The 13,068-nt window shown below is 53.1% G+C and overlaps 1 protein-coding gene across 1 annotated transcript in view; it reads right to left on the minus strand.

The window, feature by feature from the left end:
- Positions 1-1,532: 1,532 nt before the first annotated feature.
- Positions 1,533-13,068, minus strand: part of LOC311328754 (NACHT, LRR and PYD domains-containing protein 3-like) — a 65,246-nt gene continuing 53,710 nt past the window's right edge. The window contains exon 12 of the mRNA XM_084462671.1: positions 1,533-2,613. Within this exon, the coding sequence (XP_084318797.1) occupies positions 2,078-2,613 (536 nt within the window). The 3' untranslated portion in view covers positions 1,533-2,077. The remainder of the gene's footprint in view (positions 2,614-13,068) is intronic.

Genomic DNA, 13,068 nt, shown 5'->3' on the forward strand with positions numbered 1-13,068 from the left:
CACACACAGGCTAAGTGCCTGAGTGAGAGAGAGAGGGAGAGATAGAGGCAAGATGTCAGGAAGAGAAAATGAGAGGTGTGTAGGAGAGATGGAGAGAGGGAGGGATGGAGAGATGAGAGATGGAGAGAAGGAGAGAGGGAGGGATGGAGAGGGAGGGATGGAGAGAGAGGGATGGAGAGGGAGGGAGGGATGGAGAGAAGGAGAGAGGGATGGAGAGAAGGAGAGAGAGAGAGATGAGAGAACGAGAGAAGGAGGGGTGGAGAGAGGGGTATGGAGAGAGAGAGGGAGAAGGATGGAGAGAGGGAGAGAAAGAGAGAGGGGGAGGGATGGAGAGCGATGGAGAGAGAGAGAGGCGGGAGGGGATGGAGAGAGAGAGAGAGGATTGGAGAGAGAGAGAGGGATGGAGAGAAGGAGAGATAGAGAGAGAGAGAGATGGAGAGAAGGAGAGAGGGATGGAGAGAAGGAGAGAGGGATGGAGGGGTAGAGAGAGAGAGTGATGGAGGGGTGGAGAGAGAGGGATGGAGGGGTGGAGAGAGGCGGGAGGGGATGGAGAGAGAGAGAGAGGGATGGAGGGGTAGAGAGAGAGAGGGATGGAGGGGTGGAGAGAGAGGGATGGAGGGGTGGAGAGAGAGAGTGATGGAGGGGTAGAGAGAGAGAGGGATGGAGGGGTGGAGAGAGAGGGATGGAGGGGTGGAGAGAGAGAGGGATGGAGGGGTGGAGAGAGAGGGATGGAGGGGTGGAGAGAGAGGGATGGAGGGGTGGAGAGAGAGAGGGATGGAGGGGTGGAGAGAGAGAGGGATGGAGGGGTAGAGAGAGAGAGTGATGGAGGGGTGGAGAGAGAGTGATGGAGGGGTAGAGAGAGAGGGATGGAGGGGTGGAGAGAGAGAGTGATGGAGGGGTGGAGAGAGAGGGATGGAGGGGTGGAGAGAGAGAGGGATGGAGGGGTGGAGAGAGAGGGATGGAGGGGTGGAGAGAGAGAGTGATGGAGGGGTGGAGAGAGAGGGATGGAGGGGTGGAGAGAGAGGGATGGAGGGGTGGAGAGAGAGAGGGATGGAGGGGTGGAGAGAGAGAGAGAGAGAGATGGATGGAGAGAGAGAGGGATGGAGAGAGAGAGAGAGATGGATGGAGAGAGAGAGAGAGAGAGAGAGGGATGGAGAGAGAGAGAGGGATGGAGAGAGAAAGAGAGAGGGATGGAGAGAGAGAGAGAGAGATGGAGTGATGGAGAGAGGGATGGAGAGAGCGATGGAGAGAGAGAGAGAGAGGAGGGGAGGGATGGAGAGAGAGAGAGAGAGGGGGAGGGAGGATGGAGGGATGGAGAGAGAGAGAGAGAGAGAGAGAGAGAGAGAGAGAGAGAGGGGTGGAGAGTCCAGTCTGACTGTGTGTGGGACACAGTGACTCTGTGACAGACTGACACACACAGGTTCGCTAGCCACAAAGTGTGTGTTTGTTTGTGTGTATGAGTGTGTGTATGTGTGTGTGTGTGTGTGTGTGTATGTGTGTATGTAGCCCCAGTCGATTGTGAGGTGGTGGGGGGGAGGGGGGGAGATGGAGAGAGACACACACACACTCAGACAGACACACATACATGCACACAAACACACACACATAGATGCACACAAACATACACACGCATGCGCACTCACATACACACACACACACACACACACACACACACACACACACACACACAGTGCCTGAATGAGAAGGGAAGAAGAGTTGTGGGGGAATGAGACAATGAGAGAGGAGGGATGGATGTGTGAGTGTGTGTGTGTGCATGTGTGTGCGCATGCGTGCGTGTGTGTTTGTGTGCATGTATGTGTGTGCGTGTATGTGTGTGTGTGTGTGTGTGTGCGTGTATGTGTGTGCGTGTATGTGTGTGTGTGTGTGTGTGTGTGTGTGTGTGTGTGTGTGTGCGTGTATGTGTGTGCGTGTATGTGTGTGTGTGTGTGTGTGTGTGTGTGTGCGTGTATGTGTGTGTGTGTGTGTGTGTGTGTGTGTGTGTGTGTGTGCGTGTATGTGTGTGCGTGTATGTGTGTGTGTGTGTGTGTGTGTGTGTGTGTGTTGATCATACTGAAGGCTATTCTACCTGACACAGGGTCACTGAGGAGTCATAGTCATAAACCCCAAACCCTGGATAGAGGGGCTCAGTGAATGTGGAGGTGAATGTGTGCAGGTGGGTCAGTGTGTCAGAGGAGACTGTGTAGAAGGACAGAGCGCCGGCCGGCCAGTCCAGATACACTCCTACTCTGCTGGAGGGGGAGGGGGGGGCAGGTAGGGCAGTTCTCTTATCATTGTGACAGGCAGCGTAACGGTTACCATGACAATACAGACTCCAGGACTTGTCATTGTATCCAAGCGCACAGTCATCACCCCCTCCTCTCCTGCTGATCCCTTTATATGTCACTGATATAGAAACCCTTCCTCCTCTCCTCTCTGTCTCCCAGTAACAGCGCCCAGACAGACCCTCTCTACACAGAACCTGGGACCAGTCCTCAAATCTCTCTGGGTGGTCAGGATACGGCTTCTCCTCTCTGCATGTCACCGTTCTGTTCTCCTCAGACAGAGAGAGTTCTCTGCTTGCTGTGTTTGGGTCCAGTGTGAGATCACAGGCATCTGATGGAGGAAACCAAGACACAACATGTTACTAATCACCATCATTACATGAGAACTGCTCACTGTTTCATTCATCCAGAGATTCACTAAGAATATTGATCAACTTCATTGATTCATCAGTCTGAGTCTGTGTGTGAATGTGAGCTGTTTAGTGTTTGAGGGATTTTCATGACAAGTCAGAGTTTGTACAGACATGAATACACACACACACACACACACACACACACACACACCCCACATACACTCTCTATCCCACACACACACACACACACACACACACACACACACACACGCACACACCCCACATACACTCTCTATCCCACACACACACACAAACACACACACACACACACACACACACACACACACACACACACACACACACACACACACACACACAGCCCACATACACTCTCTGTCCCACACACAAGAACAAACACACTCTCCCCCCCACACACACTCACTCTCTTCCACACACACAAACACAACACACACACACTATTCACCCCCCCTCCCCCACACACTGTCTCCCACACACACACTCTCTCTATCCCACACACAAACACACACATTCTCTCTCCCACACACACTCTCTCTCCCACACACACAAACACACATTCTCTCTCTCCCACACACACAAACACACTTGCACCCCCCACACACACACTGTCTGTCCCACACACAAGAACAAACACACTCTCCCCCCCACACACTCTCTCTCTATCCCCCACACACACTCTCTCTCTCCCACACACACACTCTCTCTCTATCCCCCACAAACACTCTCTCTCTCCCACACACACACACACAACACACACACACTATTCACCCCCATCCCCCCCACACACACACTCCCTCTCCCACACACACAAACCCCCCCGCCCCCACACACACACACACTGTCTCCCACACACTCTCTCTCTATCCCACACACGAACACACACACACACTCTCTCTCCCACACACACTCTCCCTCCCCACACTCTCTCTCCCACACACTCAAACACACTCTCTCTCTCCTCCACACACACACACACACACGCACACACACACAAAATACATACTCTTTCTCTCTGTCACACACACTGACGCACACATATAGCTATTGACTCAAACTCATACACAAACAGCTAAACACACATACAGTATATTCTCTCCTCACACACACACCCCCCCCACACACACACTCTCCCACACACACAAACACACATTCTCTCTCCCGCACACAAACACACACACACACCCCCACACACACTCTCTGTCCCACACACAAGAACAAACACACTCTCCCCCCCACACACACACACTCACTCTCTCTATCCCCCACACACACTCTCCCCCCCACACACACTCTCTCTCTCTATCCCCCACACACACTCTCTCTCTCCCCCACACAAACACACACACACATTCTTTCTCTCCCACACACACAAACACACACATATCCCCCCACACACACTCTCTCTCTCCCACACACACAAACACAACACACACACACACTATTCACCCCCCCTCCCCCCCACACACACACTCCCTCTCCCACACACACAAACAAACACTCCCCCACACACACTCTCTCTCCCACACACACAAACACAACAGACACACACTATTCACCCCCCCTCCCCCACACACACACACACTGTCTCCCACACACACTCTCTCTCTATCCCACACACGAACAAACACACACTCTCTCTCCCACACACACAAACACACATTCTCTCTCTCCCACACACACAAACACACACGCACCCCCCCACACACACACACTCTCTCTCTCTATCCCACACACACTCCCTCTCCCACACACACACTGTCTCCCACACTCACTCTCTCTCTATCCCACACACGAACACACACACACTCTTTCCCCCACACACACTCTCCCTCCCTACACTCTCTCTCCCACACACACAAACACACTCTCTCTCTCCCCCACACACACGCGCACACACACACACAAAATACATACTCTTTCTCTCTGTCACACACACTGACGCACACACATAGCTATTGACTCAAACTCATACACACACAGCTAAACACACACAAGAACAAACACACTCTCCCCCCCACACACTCTCTCTATCTATCCCCCACACACTCTCTCTCTCTCCCACACACACAAACACACTCTCTCTCTCCCACACACACAAACACACACGCACCCCCCCACACACACACTCTCCCTCTATCCCCCACACACACTCTCTCTATCTATCCCCCACACACTCTCTCTCTCTCCCACACACACAAACACACTCTCTCTCTCCCACACACACAAACACACACGCACCCCCCCACACACACACTCTCCCTCTATCCCCCACACACTCTCTCTCTCTATCCCCCACACACACTCTCTCTCTATCCCCCACACACACTCTCTCTCTATCCCCCACACACACTCTCTCTCTATCCCCCACACACACTCTCTCTCTCCCACACACACACAAACACACATTCTCTCTCTCCCACACACACAAACACACACGCACCCCCCCCCACACACACTCTCTCTCTATCCCCCACACACACTCTCTCTCTCCCACACACACACACACAACACACACACACACACACACTATTCACCCTCTCCCCCACACACTCCCTCTCCCACACACACAAACACTCCCCCACACACACTCTCTCTCCCAAACACACAAACACAACACACACACACACTATTCACCCCCCCTCCCCCACACGCACTCTCTCTCTATCCCACACACTCTCTCTCCCACACACACTCTCCCTCCCCACACTCTCTCTCCCACACACACAAACTCTCTCTCTCCCCCACACACATGCGCACACACACACACACACACAAAATACATACTCTTTCTCTCTGTCACACACACTGACGCACACACATAGCTATTGACTCAAACTCATACACACATAGCTAAACACACACAAGAACAAACACACTCTCCCCCCCACACACTCTCTCTATCTATCCCCAAAACACACTCTCTCTCTCTATCCCCCACACACACTCACTCTCTCTATCCCCCACACACACTCACTCTCTCCCACACACACACACATTATCTCTCTCCCACACACACAAACGCACCCCCCACACACACACTCTCTCTCTATCCCCCACACACACTCTCTCTCCCACACACACAAACACAACACACACACACACTATTCACCCCCCCTCCCCCCCACACACACACTGTCTCCCACACACACACACTCTCTTCTCTATCCCACACACGAACAAACACACTCTCTCTCCCACACACACAAACACAACACAAACACACACACTATTCACCCCCCCTCCCCCCACACACACACTCCCTCTCCCACACACACACACTGTCTCCCACTCTCTCTCTCTCTCTCTATCCCACACACGAACACACACACACTCTCTCTCCCACACACACAAACACACTCTCTCTCCCCCCCCCCCCCCCACACACACACACAAAATACATACTCTTTCTCTCTGTCACACACACTGACGCACACACATAGCTATTGACTCAAACTCATACACGCACAGCTAAACACACACACACACACACACTCCCTCTCCCACACACACAAACAAACAAACACCCCCCCCACACACTGTCTCCCACACACACACTCTCTCTCTATCCCACACACAAACACACACATTCTCTCTCCCACACACACAAACACACACATTCTCTCTCTCCCACACACACAAACACACACACACATTCTCTCTCCCACACACACAAACATTCTCTCTCTCCCACACATACAAACACACATGCACCCCCCCACACACACACTGTTTGTCCCACACACAAGAACACACTCTCCTCCCCACACACTCTCTCTCTCCCACACAAACACGCATTCTCTCTCTCCAACACACACAAACACACACATATCCCCCCACACATACACTCTCTCTCTCCCACACACACACAAACACACATTTTCTCTCTCCCACATACACAAACACACACGCACCCCCCCACACACACCCTCTCTCTCTATCCCCCACACACACTCTCTCTCCCACACACACACAAACACAACACACACACACACTATTCACCCCCCTCCCCACACACACTCTCTCTCCAACACACACAAACACACATTCTCTCTCTCCCACACACACAAACGCACCCCCCCCACACACACACTCTCTCTCTTTCCCCCACACACACTCTCTCTCCCACACACACACAAACACAACACACACACACTATTCACCCCCCTCCCCACACACACTCTCTCTCCCACACACACAAACACACATTCTCTCTCTCCCACACACACAAACACACACGCACTCCCCCCACACACACTCTCTGTCCCACACACAAAAACAAACACACTCTCCCCCCCACACACACTCTCTCTCTCTCTATCCCCCACACACACTCTCTCTCTCCCACACACACAAACAAACACCCCCTCCACACACACACTGTCTCCCACACACACACTCTCTCTCTATCCCACACACAAACACACACATTCTCTCTCCCACACACACAAACACACACATTCTCTCTCTCCCACACATACAAACACACATGCACCCCCCCACACACACACTGTTTGTCCCACACACAAGAACACACTCCCCCCCCCAACACACTCTCTCTCTCTCTCCCACACACACTCTCTCTCTATCCCCCACACACACTCTCTCTCTCCCACACACACAAACACAACACACACACACTATTCACCCGCCCTCCCCCCCACACACACACTGTCTCCCACACACACAAACACACATTCTCTCTCTCCCACACACACAAACGCACACGCACCCCCCCACACACACACTCTCTGTCCCACACACAAGAACAAACACACTCTCCCCCCCACACACTCTCTCTCTCTCTATCCCCCACACACTCTCTCTCTCCCACACACACAAACACAACACACACACACTATTCACCCCCCTCCCCCCCACACACACACTCCCTCTCCCACACACACACACACACACACACTGTCTCCCACACTCACTCTCTCTCTATCCCACACACGAACAAACACACACTCTCTCTCCCACACACACAAACACAACACAAACACTATTCACCCCCCCTCCCCACACACACACACTGTCTCCCACACTCACTCTCTCTCTATCCCACACACGAACACACACACACTCTCTCTCCCACACACACTCTCCCTCCCTACACTCTCTCTCCCACACACACAAACACACTCTCTCTCTCCCCCACACACACGCGCACACACACACACAAAATACATACTCTTTCTCTCTGTCACACACACTGACGCACACACATAGCTATTGACTCAAACTCATACACACACAGCTAAACACACACAAGAACAAACACACTCTCCCCCCCACACACTCTCTCTATCTATCCCCAAAACACACTCTCTCTCTCCCACACACACACAAACACACATTATCTCTCTCCCACACACACAAACACACTCTCCCCCCCCACACACACTCTCTCTCTATCCCCCACACACACTCTCTCTCTCCCACACACACAAACACACTCTCTCTCTCCCACACACACAAACACACATGCACCCCCCCACACACACACTCTCCCTCTATCCCCCACACACACTCTCTCTCTCCCACACACACAAACACAACACACACACTATTCACCCCCCCTCCCCCACACACTCCCTCTCCCACACACACAAACACTCCCCCACACACACTCTCTCTCCCACACACACAAACACAACACACACACACTATTCACCCCCCTCCCCCACACACACACTGTCTCCAACACACTCTCTCTCTATCCCACACACGAACAAACACACACTCTCTCTCCCACACACACAAACACACACGCACCCCCCCCCACACACAAACACACACGCACCCCCCCCACACACAAACACACACGCACCCCCCCCACACACAAACACACACGCACCCCCCCACACACACAAACACACACGCACCCCCCCCACACACACTCTCTGTCCCACACACAAGAACAAACACACTCTCCCCCCCACACACACTCTCTCTCTCTATCCCCCACACACACTCTCTCTCTCCCACACACACAAACACAACACAAACACACACACTATTCACCCCCCCTCCCCCCACACACACTCCCTCTCCCACACACACACACACTGTCTCCCACACTCTCTCTCTCTCTATCCCACACACGAACACACACACACTCTCTCTCCCACACACACTCTCTCTCCCACACACACTCTCTCTCCCACACACACAAACACATCTCCATCCCTCTCTCCTCTCCTCCATTCCTAGTCCTCTCAACCTCTCTCTGTTGCTCCTAATCTACCTCTCTCTCTCCTTCACTCCTCCCTCCATCCATCCCTCGTTCCCCTCTCCTGTGTCTGTCACTTCCACACTCCTTTATCAATCCCTCCCCTCTCCATCTCTTCCTCCTTTCTCTCATCCCTCTCTACCTCCACACCCACTCTGTTCCCCCTCCTCCCCCTCTTTCTTTACCCTGAGATCCTCCCCTCATCTTCTACTCCTCTACTCCCTCTTTCTTTCTCTCTCTCCCTTCTCTACTCCCTCTCTCTCCCTCTTTCTCTCTCTCCTCTACTCCCCCTCTCTCCCTCTTTCTCTCCTCTACTCCCTCTCTCTCCCTCTCTCTCCCTCTTTCTCTCTCTCTACTCCCCCTCTCTCCCTTTCTCTCTCTCTACTCCCCCTCTCTCCCTCTTTCTCTCTCTCTACTCCCTCTCTCTCCCTCTTTCTCTCCTCTACTCCCCCTCTCTCCCTTTCTCTCTCTCTACTCCCCCTCTCTCCCTCTTTCTCTCCTCTACTCCCCCTCTCTCCCTCTTTCTCTCCTCTACTCCCCCTCTCTCCCTCTTTCTCTCCTCTACTCCCCCTCTCTCCCTCTTTCTCTCCTCTACTCCCCCTCTCTCCCTCTTTCTCTCCTCTACTCTCCCTCTCTCCCTCTTTCTCTCCTCTACTCCCCCTCTCTCCCTCTTTCTCTCCTCTACTCCCCCTCTCTCCCTCTTTCTCTCTCCTCTACTCCCCCTCTCTCCCTTTCTCTCTCTCCTCTACTCCCTCTCTCCCTCTTTCTCTCCTCTACTCCCCCTCTCTCCCTCTTTCTCTCTCCTCTACTCCCCCTCTCTCCCTTTCTCTCTCTCCTCTACTCCCCCTCTCTCCCTCTTTCTCTCCTCTACTCCCTCTCTCCTCTACTCCCCCTCTCTCCCTCTTTCTCTCTCTCTACTCCCCCTCTCTCCATCTTTCTCTCTCTCTACTCCCCCTCTCTCCCTCTTTCTCTCTCCTCTACTCCCCCTCTCTCCCTTTCTCTCTCTCCTCTACTCCCTCTCTCCCTCTTTCTCTCCTCTACTCCCCCTCTCTCCCTCTTTCTCTCCTCTACTCCCCCTCTCTCCCTCTTTCTCTCTCTCTACTCCCCCTCTCTCCCTCTTTCTCTCCTCTACTCCCCCTCTCTCCCTCTTTCTCTCTCTCTACTCCCCCTCTCTCCCTTTCTCTCTCTCCTCTACTCCCCCTCTCTCCCTCTTTCTCTCCTCTACTCCCCCTCTCTCCCTCTTTCTCTCCTCTACTCCCCCTCTCTCCCTCTTTCTCTCCTCTACTCCCTCTCTCCCTCTTTCTCTCCTCTACTCCCCCTCTCTCCCTCTTTCTCTCCTCTACTCCCTCTCTCTCCCTCTCTCTCCCTCTTTCTCTCTCCTCTACTCCCCCTCTCTCCCTTTCTCTCCTCTACTCCCTCTCTCCCTCTTTCTCTCCTCTACTCCCTCTCTCCCTCTTTCTCTCCTCTACTCCCTGTCTCCCTCTTTCTCTCCTCTACTCCCCCTCTCTCCCTCTTTCTCTCCTCTACTCCCCCTCTCTCCCTTTCTCTCTCTCCTCTACTCCCTCTTTCTCTCCTCTACTCCCCCTCTCTCCCTCTTTCTCTCCTCTACTCCCCCTCTCTCCCTCTTTCTCTCCTCTACTCCCCCTCTCTCCCTCTTTCTCTCTCTCTACTCCCCCTCTCTCCCTCTTTCTCTCTCTCTACTCCCCCTCTCTCCCTCTTTCTCTCTCCTCTACTCCCCCTCTCTCCCTCTTTCTCTCCTCTACTCCCCCTCTCTCCCTCTTTCTCTCCTCTACTCCCCCTCTCTCCCTCTTTCTCTCTCTCTACTCCCCCTCTCTCCCTCTTTCTCTCTCTCTACTCCCCCTCTCTCCCTCTTTCTCTCTCCTCTACTCCCCCTCTCTCCCTCTTTCTCTCCTCTACTCCCCCTCTCTCCCTCTTTCTCTCCTCTACTCCCCCTCTCTCCCTCTTTCTCTCTCTCTACTCCCTCTCTCCCTCTTTCTCTCTCTCTACTCCCCCTCTCTCCCTCTTTCTCTCTCTCTACTCCCTCTCTCCCTCTTTCTCTCCTCTACTCCCCCTCTCTCCCTCTTTCTCTCCTCTACTCCCCCTCTCTCCCTTTCTCTCTCATCTACTCCCCCTCTCTCCCTCTTTCTCTCCTCTACTCCCCCTCTCTCCCTCTTTCTCTCCTCTACTCCCCCTCTCTCCCTCTTTCTCTCCTCTACTCCCTCTCTCCCTCTTTCTCTCCTCTACTCCCCCTCTCTCCCTCTTTCTCTCCTCTACTCCCCCTCTCTCCCTCTTTCTCTCTCCTCTACTCCCCCTCTCTCCCTCTTTCTCTCCTCTACTCCCCCTCTCTCCCTCTTTCTCTCCTCTACTCTCCCTCTCTCCCTCTTTCTCTCCTCTACTCCCCCTCTCTCCCTCTTTCTCTCCTCTACTCCCCCTCTCTCCCTCTTTCTCTCCTCTACTCCCTCTCTCCCTCTTTCTCTCTCTCCTCTACTCCCTCTCTCCCTCTTTCTCTCCTCTACTCCCCCTCTCTCCCTCTTTCTCTCCTCTACTCCCCCTCTCTCCCTCTTTCTCTCCTCTACTCCCCCTCTCTCCCTCTTTCTCTCCTCTACTCCCCCTCTCTCCCTTTCTCTCTCTCTACTCCCCCTCTCTCCCTCTTTCTCTCCTCTACTCCCCCTCTCTCCCTTTCTCTCTCTCTACTCCCCCTCTCTCCCTCTTTCTCTCCTCTACTCCCCCTCTCTCCCTTTCTCTCTCTCTACTCCCCCTCTCTCTCTTTCTCTCCTCTACTCCCCCTCTCTCCCTCTTTCTCTCTCTCTACTCCCCCTCTCTCCCTTTCTCTCCTCTACTCCCCCTCTCTCCCTTTCTCTCTCCTCTACTCCCTCTCTCCCTCTTTCTCTCTCTCTCTCTACTCCCCCTCTCTCCATCTTTCTCTCTCTCTACTCCCCCTCTCTCCCACTTTCTCTCTCCTCTACTCCCCCTCTCTCCCTTTCTCTCTCTCCTCTACTCCCTCTTTCTCTCTCCATCTATCTATCTATCTATCTATCTATCTATCTATCCATCCATCCATATATCTATCTACTCTTCATACCCCCTCTCTGCCCTACCCTCTCTCTCTCTCTCTCTCCACCACCCTAACTCTCTCTCTATTCTCTCTCTCTCTCCACCACCCTCTCTCTCTCTCTATTCTCTCTCTCTATTCTCTCTCTCTCTACCACCCTCTCTACCCTAACTCTTTCTCTATTCTCTCTCTCTCTCTCCACCACCCTCTCTACCCTAACTCTCTCTCTATTCTCTCTCTCTCTCTCTCCACCACCCTCTCTACCCTAACTCTCTCTCTATTCTCTCTCTCTCTCTCTCCACCACCCTCTCTACCCTAACTCTCTCTCTATTCTCTCTCTCTCTCCACCACCCTCTCTACCCTAACTCTCTCTCTATTCTCTCTCTCTCTCCACCACCCTCTACCCTAACTCTCTCTCTCTCTCTCTACCACCCTAACTCTCTCTCTATTCTCTCTCTCTACCACCCTAACTCTCTCTCTCTATTCTCTCTCTCTCTCTCTACCACCCTAACTCTCTCTCCACCACCCTAACTCTCTCTCTATTCTCTCTCTCTCTCTCTCTCTCTCTCTACCACCCTCTCTACCCTAACTCTCTCTCTATTCTCTCTCTCTCTCTCTCCACCACCCTCTCTACCCTAACTCTCTCTCTATTCTCTCTCTCTCTCTCTCTCCACCACCCTCTCTACCCTAACTCTCTCTCTATTCTCTCTCTCTCTCTCTCTCTCCACCACCCTCTCTACCCTAACTCTCTCTCTATTCTCTCTCTCTCTCTCTCTCCACCACCCTCTCCACCCTAACTCTCTCTCTATTCTCTCTCTCTCTCCACCACCCTCTCTACCCTAACTCTCTCTCTATTCTCTCTCTCTCTCTCTCTCTACCACCCTCTCTACCCTAACTCTCTCTCTATTCTCTCTCTCTCTCTCTCTCTCTCTACCACCCTCTCCACCCTAACTCTCTCTCTATTCTCTCTCTCTCTCTCCACCACCCTCTCTATCCTAACTCTCTCGCTATTCTCTCTCTCTCCACCACCCTCTCTACCCTAACTCTCTCTCTATTCTCTCTCTCTCTCTCTACCACCCTCTCTACCCTAACTCTCTCTCTATTCTCTCT

Source organism: Borostomias antarcticus (assembly GCF_949987555.1).
Source record: "Borostomias antarcticus genome assembly, contig: scaffold_92, whole genome shotgun sequence".
Classification (NCBI taxonomy): Eukaryota; Metazoa; Chordata; class Actinopteri; order Stomiiformes; family Stomiidae; genus Borostomias; species Borostomias antarcticus.